This window comes from Mustelus asterias, chromosome 19 (assembly GCF_964213995.1).
Source record: "Mustelus asterias chromosome 19, sMusAst1.hap1.1, whole genome shotgun sequence".
Classification (NCBI taxonomy): domain Eukaryota; kingdom Metazoa; phylum Chordata; class Chondrichthyes; order Carcharhiniformes; family Triakidae; genus Mustelus; species Mustelus asterias.
In genome coordinates, this window is record NC_135819.1 from 13058164 (window position 1) to 13069182 (window position 11019).

The 11019-nt window shown below is 49.2% G+C and overlaps 1 protein-coding gene across 2 annotated transcripts in view; it reads left to right on the forward strand.

The window, feature by feature from the left end:
* rab3da (RAB3D, member RAS oncogene family, a) overlaps nt 1–9870 on the forward strand; it is a 58306-nt gene extending 48436 nt beyond the window's left edge. For both annotated transcript variants that reach the window (XM_078235086.1, XM_078235087.1), the window contains 3 exons: nt 2214–2332; nt 5241–5365; nt 7046–9870. In XM_078235086.1, coding sequence (XP_078091212.1) covers nt 2214–2332; nt 5241–5365; nt 7046–7233 — 432 coding nt within the window. In that variant the 3' untranslated portion in view covers nt 7234–9870. The remainder of the gene's footprint in view (nt 1–2213; nt 2333–5240; nt 5366–7045) is intronic.
* The last annotated feature ends 1149 nt before the right edge of the window (nt 9871–11019 follow it).

The window sequence follows — 11019 nt, forward strand, 5'->3', positions numbered from 1 at the left end:
CAGTCACCCAAGCCGGGAATCGAACCTGGGTCCCTGGCGCTGAGAGGCAGCAGGGCTAACCACTGTGCAGCCCTGCCAATCATTCTCTTCCCTCCCAATCTTTGCATTTCAAAGCTCTGATTGCCCCGTGAGTCAGCTTCTGTTTCTCAGTGTGTTTTGAAGCCGATTTGGATGCATGTTCCCTGTCAGGTAGCTCATTCAGGCAACCTCGCAGAGAGCGGGCACTGAGTGCGTCACCCACTTAGTGAATCCTATAGCAACTGGGCAATTTTCAATGGACCTAAAGTTACGGTGCTATTTCCTGCTTCTAGGCCAGTTACTGTTGCTAAGGTTTCAGGCGATGCTTGGCAGCAGCTTCCTGTCTAAAGCTCTCACATTGTCATCAGTCCAGGTGCAAGAGGCATCTTTCCATTGTTAAAAGATTGAAAATGTCTTCAGGATTTGTCAATGAAGGGATGTGATAAAGTACAGTGGTTAGCACTGCCGCCTCACAGCGCCAGGGACCCGGGTTCGATTCCGGCCTCGGGTCACTGTCTGTGTGGAGTTTGCACATTCTCTCCGTCTCTGCGTGGGTTTCCTCCGGGTGCTCCGGTTTCCTCCCACAGTCCAAAGATGTGCAGATTGGATGGATTAGTAGGGTAAATACGTAGGGTTATGGGGACAGAATCACAGAATCACACAGAATACTACAGTGCAGAAGAGGCCCTTCGGCCCATCGAGTCTGCACTGACACATGAAATACCCTGACCTGTCCACCTAATCCCACTTGCCAGCACTTGGCCCATAGTCTTGAATGTTATGATGTGCCAAGTATTCATCCAGATACTTTTTAAAGGATGTGAGGCCCCCCCGCCTCCACCACCCTCCCAGGCAGCGCATTCCAGACCCTCACCGCCCTCTAGCTAAAAACGTTTTTCTTCAAATCCCCCCCCTAAACCTCCCCCCCCTCACTTTTAACTTGTGTCCCCTCGTAACTGACCCTTTAACTCAGGGGAACAGCTGCTCCATATCCACTCTGTCCATGCCCCTCATAATCTTGTACACCTCGATCAGGTCGCCCCTCAGTCTTCTCTGCTCCAACAAAAACAACCCAAGCCTACCCAACCTCTCTTCATAACTTAAATGTTCCATCCCAGGCAGCACCCTGGTGAACCTCCTCTGCACCCCCTCCAGTACAATCACATCCTTCCTATAATGTGGCGACCAGAACTGCACACAGTGCTCCAGCTGTGACCTCACCAAAGTTCTATACAACTCCATCATGACCTCTCTGCTTTTGTAACCTACACCCCGATTGATAAAGGCGAGTGTGCCTTATGCCTTTTTCAACACCCTATTTACCTTCCTTTCTGTCTTCAGAGATCTATGGACAAACACGCCAAGGTCCCTTTGTTCTACGGAACTTTCCAGTGTCAGACTTTTCATAGTCTACTTTCTTGTCAAATTACTCCTTCCAAAGTGCATCACCTCACACTTTTCAGGGTTAAATTCCATCTGCTATTTATCCGCCCATTTGACCATCTCGCCTATATCTTCCTGTAACCCAAGACACTCAACCTCACTGTTAAAACCACCCGGCCAATCTTTATGTCACTGGCAAACTTACTGAGCCTATCCACTCCCCCCACCACCGCCCTCCCCGCCTCCCACACATTGGGTCCAGGTAAAATGCCCCTTTGGAGAGTCAGTGCAGACTTGATGGGCCAAACAAGCTGCTTCTGCACTGCTATGAATAACCCAAAGTACTTGGAACCTGGAACATTACCATCATCGCTTAAGATAAATTCTTCAAATTGGAAGAAATGTTCAGTGGGTCGGTCGGCATTTGTGGTCAATACTAATGGTGTGGTCATAGAAGTTTACAGCAGGGAAACAGACCCTTCGGCCCAAAGAACAAGACAGTTAACCCCATGTGTTTACCCTGCTGATCCCCCTGACACTAAGGGGCAATTTAGCCTGGTCAATCCACCGAACCAGTACGTCTTTCAGACTGTGGGAGGAAGCTGGAGGCAACACATGCAGACACGGGGAGAATGTGTAAACTCCACACAGACAGTGTTTATATTTCAGATTTCCAGCATCCGCGGGCATTTTCCACTTCTGTTATATAAATGTGATTTCTTGCCTTGTTTTATGGTCTTCTGCTCCGAGTGGTCTTCTCCTGAGCCAGGGCCTTGTGTAGCACTGATTTTCTTTGTCTCTGATCTTCATAGGACACTGCAGGCCAGGAGCGCTACCGCACCATCACTACAGCCTATTACAGGGGTGCCATGGGATTCCTGCTGATGTATGATATTGCCAACCAAGACTCCTTCAATGCCGTACATGACTGGTGAGTGCACACAAATCCTGGGTCAAACCCACAACGCCCATCCCCATCATTGACATCGGCAAGAGGTCCTTTTCACCCATGATGCCCTCCATTGCCCCTGCCTCCAGCCCCCGCCCATTCCTCTGCTGACATGGTTGACTCTTGCGGAGGCCATGGGTTGGGTGGGTGCTGACTCTTGCAATGATGTGGGCAACTCTGGCAGGATCTATTCCTATAGGTTTTATCAGGTGTCTGCCATCACCCTGCACCCTCAAGGCAGTTTATTAACGGTGTGGTCATAGAGGTTTACAGCAGGGAAACAGGCCCTTCGGCCCAACTTGTCCATGCTGCCCTTTTTCTTTTTAACCACTAAGCCAATCCTAATTGCCCGCATTTGGCCCGTATCTCTCTATACCCATCTTACCCATGTAACTCTATTGGTCGCCCAAGGCATCTACCTTTTGCGGTACTTCAGCATCCCATGCCAATTGGCCAGGGGCTGCACATTTCATAACCAGAGTCCTTCAAGTATCTTTTTCTCAATGTTGATGTGGTTACAGCCACTTAAGTGTTCCCGAAGATAAATCTTTAATTCCTGGAGATTCCAGGGCAATCCAGGAGAGTTGGCAACACTTGCAGTGATGCATGATGGGATATTGGTTCCCTCTGGTGTTCCGTTGTGAGCCACAGATACTGACGTGTGCCTGGGTACAGGTACCGTGGACAGTGGTCGACGGTGGGGGTGGGTGGTGGGGGGGGGGGGGGGGCGGCGGGGTGGAGTATGCAGTTAGGGCTTGGCATGCTGGTTAGCAAACAGGTTCCGAGGGCATTGACTCATGCTGTATGAGTCTTAAATTTTGTGGGCTGGGTGTATTTGCTACTGAGTAATCAATTGTCATTGCCCAAACTGCCTGTTGTACAAAGGCACTTCAAGGCAGTTTATTAACAGTGTGGTCATAGAGGTTTACAGCATGGAAACAGGCCCTTCGGCCCAACTTGTCCATGCTGCCCTTTTTCTTTTTAACCACTAAACCAATCCCAATTGCCCGCATTTGGCCCACATGCCTGTATACCCATCTTACCCATGTAACTCTAAATGCTTTTTAAAAGACAAAATTGTACCCGCCTCTACTACTACCTCTGGCAGCTTGTTCCAGACACTCCCCACCCTCTGTGTTCATAGAGAATGAAACGAGAGAGTGCAGAATGTAGTGTTACAGTCATAGCTAGGGTGTAGCGAAAGATCAACTTAGTGCAAGGTAGGTCCATTCAAAAGTCTGATGGCAGCAGGGAAGAAGCTGTTCTTGAGTGGGTTGGTTCTCAACTTTTGTATCTTTTTCCCGACGGAAAAAGGTGGGAGAAAGATTGTACGGGGTGTGTGGGGTCCTTAATTATGCTGGCTGCTTTGCCGAGGCAGGGGGAAGTGTAGACAGAGTCAATGGATCGGAGGCTGGTTTGCGTGATGGATTGGGCTACATTCATGACCTTTTTGACCGGAGTGGGAATGGAGGGATACAAAAGAGTGGTCTAGTTTGGACCAGGGAGCGGCGCGGGCTAATTGTTCCTTGTTTCTCGTTTCAAGGCTTCATTCTATGATCATCTTGCTGGTGCCAGTACAGAGCGAGACTGCGGATAGTTGGGAACCTGTCTCGGGGGCAGGGAATTCATATGGTGTTCATGGAAGTGGAAATGACTAGGGTTGGGAAGCATTTTCCGATCAGGGCCATTGTGATCTCCTGGACTCGTTTCGATCGCCTCAGGGGGTCGGAGAGGAATTTCCCAGATTTTTTTTTTTCCCCATATTGGCCCTGGGGTTTTTCACTCTGGGTTTTCGCCTCTCCCTGGGGATCACATGGTCTGGAATAGGGGGGTGGGGGTGAGTTAATAGGTTGTAATGAACATAGCATCGTAGCTGTGAGGGACAGCTCGGTGGATAGGATATTGGTATGTAGATAGGCTGGAAAATTGGGTGGGGATCCTGGATTCAGGATTCAATCCTGGACCGGGGAGCGGCGCGGGCTTGGAGGGCCGAAGGGCCTGTTCCTGTGCTGTATTGTTCTTTGTTCTTTGTTCTTTTGTAGTTCCTTGCGGTCTTGGGCAGAGCAGGAGCCATACCAAGCTGTGATACAACCAGAAAGAATGCTTTCTATGGTGCATCTGTAAAAGTTGGTGAGAGTCGTAGCTGACATGCCAAATTTCCTTAGTGTTCTGAGAAATTAGAGGTATTGGTGGGCTTTCTTAACTATCGTGTCGGCATGGAGGGGACCAGGACAGGTTGTTGGTGATCTGGACACACATCAGGTACACAGCAGGAACTCACTAAGGCTCCTTAGCACCGTCCAAACCCACAACCTCTACCATCGACAAGGGCAGCAGACACGTGAGAGGAATGGACAGGGGATAAGGAGCAGTTATTCCCCTTAGTTGAAGGGTCAGATACGAGGGGACGTAGGTTCAAGGTGAGGGGCAGGAGGTTTAGGGGGGATTTGAGGAAAAACATTTTTACCCAGAGGGTGGTGAGGGTCCGGAATGCGCTGCCTGGGAGGGTGGGGGGAAGCGAGTTGCCTCACATCCTTTTAAAAAGTATCTGGATGAGCACTTGGCACATCATAACATTCAGGGCTATGGGCCAAGTGCTGGTAAATGGGATTAGGTGGGAGTTCAGGTGTTCCTAATGTGTCAGTGCGGACTCGCTAGGCCGAAGGGCCTCTTCTGTGCTGTATGATTCTATGTTATAATTTGCAGACATTTGGGGGAGTAAGGTTTGAGATATGAGGCTTAATTGGACAACTCTTCCAAGAAGCAAGGTCATGACAGACCAAGCGATGTCCTTCTGTGATTGAATTCACTCACAGACCAGGGATGGAGTTATCAAGCGAGCTTTATCAGTCGAGTTTTCACTCTTGTTGGTGTCCTTTTTTCTAAACAGGGCCACGCAGATCAAAACCTACTCCTGGGACAATGCTCAGGTGATCCTAGTTGCCAATAAATCTGACCTGGAAGATGACCGCGTGGTCCCCTCGGAAGATGGAAGGCGATTGGCTGACGAGTTAGGTATGCAAAATATGGATTGCGCTGCAATCACTATCTGTGCGGAGTCTGCACATTCGCCCCGTGTCTGCGTGGGTTTCCTCCGGGTGCTCCGGTTTCCTCCCACAGTCCAAAAGACATGCTGGTTAGGGTGCATTGGCCGTGCTAAATTCTCCCTCAGTGTTACCCGAACAGGTGCCGGAGTGTGCCGATTAGAATCACAGAATTTACAGTGCAGAAGGAGACCATTTGGCCCATCGAGCCTGCACTGACAACAATCCCACTCGGGCCATATCCCCGTCACCCCATGTATTTATCCTCCTAATCCCCCTGACACTGAGGAGCAATTTACCATGGCCAATCAACCGAACCTGCACATCTTTTAGACTATCGGAGGAAACCGGAGCACCCGGAGGAAACCCACGCAGACACAGGGAAAATGTGCAAACTCCACACAGACAGTGACCCAAGCCGGGAATCGAACCCGGGTCCCTGGCGCTGTGAGGCAGCAGTGCTAATCACTGTGCTACCCATTGTGGAGATTTTCACAGTAACTTCATTGCAGTGTTAATGTAAGCCTACTTGTGACAGTAATAAAATAAGCTAACTAATCCTGTAGGCTTGAAGTGTCTGAACTGTACTTTTTTCCACCCTCAATGTTGCATCATCAGTCACTGGGTGTGTTAGGAATGTAACCAAACTCCAACCTGACGGGTTGAGCACTGGGCGTATCTTACTGACGTTTAATTTAGTTCTCAATTTCTACAAACCTTCAGTGCCTCGGTGGCACAGAACATCAGCAAGAAAAACATGTGCTGTCGAAACTTTCCCCTTGTACTCATCAGGACAAACACCATGCCGAATTTCAGATGCTCTATCGCCTCTGCCAATCGGCACCCTTTTCTCTTGTAAATCATGGTGATCCGGTGATTATGAAAAGCACAATAGGGACGCAATTGAAGGAGTTTTTCCAATCTTAGAGGGCAAGGAATCACTTGAGGACGTGATTTGATAGCTTGAGAAAGACTCAAAAATATAGCTCACATAAGATACGTGGGTGGCAGAGTGATTAGCACTGCTGCCTCACTGTGCCAGGAACATGGGTTCAATTCTGGCCTCGGGCGACTGTGTGGAGTTTGCACGTTCTCCCCGTGTCTGCGTGGGTTTCCTCCGGGTGCTCCGGTTTCTTCCCACAGTCCAAAGGTGTGCGGGTTAGGTTGATTGGCCATGCTAAATTGACCCTAGTTCCAGGGGGATTAGCAGGGTAAATAGGATAGGGTGGGATTGTTGTTGGTGTAGGCTCGATGGGCTGAATGGCCTTCTTCTGTCCTGTGGGGATTCTATGTCGCCTTTACAGAATCACAGAATACAACAGTGCAGAAGAGGCCCTTCGGCCAATCGAGTCTGCGCTGATGCATGAAATGCCCTGACCTGCCCACGTAATCCACAGATACTACAGTAGGGAAGGAAATCTGCCGTCCCTACCCAGTCTGGCCTACATGCGCCTCCAGAGCCGCGGCAATGTGGTTGACTCTCAACCGCCCTCCGAAATGGCCTAGTTGAGCCACTTGGCTTCAAGGGCAACTAGGGATGGGCAATGAATGCTGGCCCAGCCAGCGACGCCCCAGGCTGAGGGTACAATAAGGCATTATTAATTGATATTCACCGCTCGCCATTGCGTTCCTCTTTTGCCTTGTCCTGCAGGCTTTGAGTTTTTCGAGGCGAGTGCAAAGGAAAACATCAACGTGAAGCAGGTCTTTGAGCGGCTGGTCGATATCATCTGCGTGAAGATGTCAGAGAGTCTCGACGTGGACCCCACCTTGATTAGCAACAACAAGAATTCGTCCCTCGCCGAGAAGTCCCAGCCACAGCAGAGTGGCTGCCCGTGCTAGGAACCTCCATGTCGGATCTCTCACTCTATTATCATCAACCACAGAGGGAGGATCTCTGCAAAGGATGGATTTGTGGGAAGGAAGTTAGGCTCCAAAACATATTTAAGATTCAGGATTAAAACTTGTCAAAGTATATCTTTTTTTTTTGTTAATTAACAAATTGGCCAAACATTTCTATGTCTGGTAGACGGGCATTGGAATCCACTTGCCCATCTATTCGAGGTGTTGCTTCCTTCAACACTTCACTCGTCCAGGTCTAAGGCAGCTGTGGCTGACATTAGGTATTGGGAATTGGTGAATGAATTAGTACACGGCAGCACTGGGCATCGCCAGTCTGCAGGCCCCCTCTTTGTTGGGTCGGATGTTTCCAAATTGGGAACTTGTGGGAATAAGATTTCAAAAGAAGTGGCCCCCCCCTCCCCCCCAAGTTTTACTTTTATGTTTGATAGGCAGAATTGCAGCAATAGCAATGACCGCACCACTTCCTAATATGGGTTATTGGTAATCGGTGGCACAAATGTGTGGATAGATGTTGAGTCATGTAACCATTCCCCTACTGCCCATTCTCTTCATTCCTACCGCAAGATGTGTGGCAATTGTAAACCAAATCTATAAAGTTGCCATTACTGCAGCCCCAGCATTGATTAATGCGAAGCATTTACTCCAAATTTGGAATGGTATTTGTACGTGCAAGTTGCCAGTTCTCCGCCCGATATGTATCAATGAATAATTCAGAATTGGTGAGGGCCAGTTCTGTTGGATCATTTCTGTGTGGTGTGGTTTTGACTTCCACTCCAGATGTTGACTCACCTGCGGGAAGTTAAGCCCACGTCAGTTGGACTGTCCGCGAGTGCGTTTCGTTTCTCTGACTCCTAGCTACTCGCCGCTGCATGGTCGTACCTGTTCCTCATTGGCTTTTCACTGGAGACCCTTCATGTGTGTCTTGGGTCGAAGGTTGTCCCAGCAGTAGTGACCGATCAGGAGGTTTGCAGGCACTGTCTGGTGTTTATATTGTTAAAACCAAAAGCATATCCCTTTGAGTGAGATTACATTTGCGTAGAATTTATAATAGAGGCCATTCGGCCCAACTGCTCCGCACCAGTGTTTATGCTCCACATGAACCTCCTACTACCCTTCTGTACAGCTCCCTCTGTGTGATCCTTCCATTTCTTTCTCCTTCAAGTGCTTTCTGTCTTCTCCAGCGCCGCTAAACCTTTATAGTACGGAGACCAGAACTGTGCACACTACTTCCAAGTGTGGTTTAGCCAAGGCTCAAGAGAAGTTTAACATAACATTTTCAGAGAATTCTAAATTAAATTAAGGGAGTCAACGAAGGTTTCTGAATAAATGAAAAGGGCCAAGTATTTGTTAGTAAGAGTGTTTGAATCCACCCAGAAGGGTTGGGAATTGCCAAGTCAGTTTCTTACTGTCCTACGACTCCATCATGGTTGTGCTTTTCCAGTTCTTTGCCAGGTTGAAGGACTAACTCACCAAGGAGACTTGATTCTACCGACATTGAGGACAGCTCTTGTCAAAGTCTCTGCGGTCTTGGTCTCTTCAGACTGAGAGGCTGCCAGTGACCTTTCATTCCCGTCCGTCCAAGGGTTGGGAAAGAGATGGGACGATGGTTTGATTTGCTGATGGTGCCATCATTCCCATTGGGAGGCTCGCTAGTAAGTCGGGGGAAAATTGATGCACCCAAAGTTCAGACTGCCTCAAAATCTGAAATGGAAAGAAATTATTTTTATATTCCCTACAGTGCAGAAGGAGGCCATTGGATCCATTGAAGCTGTGCCACCGACAACAATCCCACCCAGGCCCTATCCTCACCCTGCTAGTCCCCCTGACACTAAGGGACAGCTCAGCATGGCCAAACAGCCGAACCTGCGCATCTTTTGGACTGCGGGAGGAGACCGCAGCACTCGGAGGAAACCCACGCAGACACGGGGAGAATGTGCAAACTCTGCACAGACAGTCACCCAAGGCTGGAATTGAACCTGGATCCCTGGTGCTGTGAGGCCACAGTGCTAACCACTGTGCCACCATGCCACCCCTTTTTCTTTGCTCTTTTTCAAAGGTGTTGTTTTTAAAAGTATTTGTTAGTTGGCGGGATGCCTCTTAGCTTGTTGCTTGTCCCTGAGGTGAACTATGAACCCAAACAGCAGCAGACGTCAATAATCTCCACTGTCGATGGCCCACTGCCAAAGGGGAACTTTTAGCAGCAGGAACTTTTGGAAGGTGGCCCAGCCTCGGATTGTCTTCTGATTTATCAGTGGTGCTTTTGCAGGTCTGAGTGCTGGTATTACAATGTGCAACTGTTGTATTTTTCCTCAGATGCAGCATCTCCGCTGGGCCAGCATTTAGTTCCCATCCTTCACTGTGTTTGCGAAGGTGGTGGTGAGCCGCCATCTTGAAACGCTGCAGTCCATGTGGTGCAGGTGCACCCACAGTGCTGTTAGGGGGGTAGTTTGAGGTCCTTGACCCAATGACGATGGGGGAACTTGTTCCAAGTCAGGATGATGTGCAGCTTGGAGGGGAATGTGCACCCGATGGATTTCCCGTGCATAGGGGAGGTGACGGCCTGGTGGTATTATCACTAGACTATTAATCCAGAAACTCAGCTCATGTTTCTGGGGACCCGGGTTCGAATCCCGCCACGGCAGTTGGCGTAATTCGAATTTTTTTTAAAATCTGGAATTAAGAATCTACTGATGACCATGAAACCATTGTCGGAAAAACCCATCTGGGTCACTAATGTCCTTTAGGGAAAGAATCTGCCGTCCTTACCCGGTCTGGCCTACATGTGACTCCAGAGCCACAGCAATGTGGTTGACTCTCAACTGCCCTCGAGCAACTAGGGATGGGTAATAAATAATTAAAACATGCTACCGTGCAAAGGGACCTGGGGGTCCTTGTGCATGAGACGCAAAAGCCCAGTCTGCAGGTACAACAGGTGATCAAGAAGGCAAATGGGATGTTGGCCTATATCGCGAGGGGGATAGAATATAAAAGCAGGGATGTCTTGATGCACCTGTACAGGGCATTGGTGAGGCCGCAGCTGGAATACTGTGTGCAGTATTGGTCCCCTTATATGAGGAAGGATATATTGGCATTGGAGGGAGTGCAGAGAAGGTTCACCAGGTTGATACTGGAGATGAGGGGTTTGGATTATGAGGAGAGGCTGAGGAGATTGGGTTTGTACTCGTTGGAGTTTAGAAGGATGAGGGGGGATCTTATGGAGACTTATAAGATAATGCGGGGGCTGGATAGGGTGGAGGCGGAGAGATTCTTTCCACTTAGTAAGGAAGTTAAAACTAGAGGACACAGCCTCAAAATAAAGGGGGGTCGGTTTAAGACAGAGTTGAGGAGGAACTTCTTCTCCCAGAGGGTGGTGAATCTCTGGAATTCTCTGCCCACTGAGGTGGTGGAGGCTACCTCGCTGAATATGTTTAAAGCGCGGATGGATGGATTCCTGATCGGTAAGGGAATTAAGGGTTATGGGGATCAGGCGGGTAAGTGGTACTGATCCACGTCAGATCAGCCATGATCTTATTGAATGGCGGGGCAGGCTCGAGGGGCTAGATGGCCTACTCCTGCTCCTATTTCTTATGTTCTTATGTTAAATGCTGGCCAGCCAGCGATACCCATGTCCCACAAATGAATAAAAACAACTTGCTACCTTTGTCCTTCTCGATAGTTTGGAAGGTGCTGTTGAAGAAATTCCCAGGCTGTGGCCTGGGAGGCTGATTCAACGAGGGGACGAATTTTCCTGTTCCGCTTGCCACG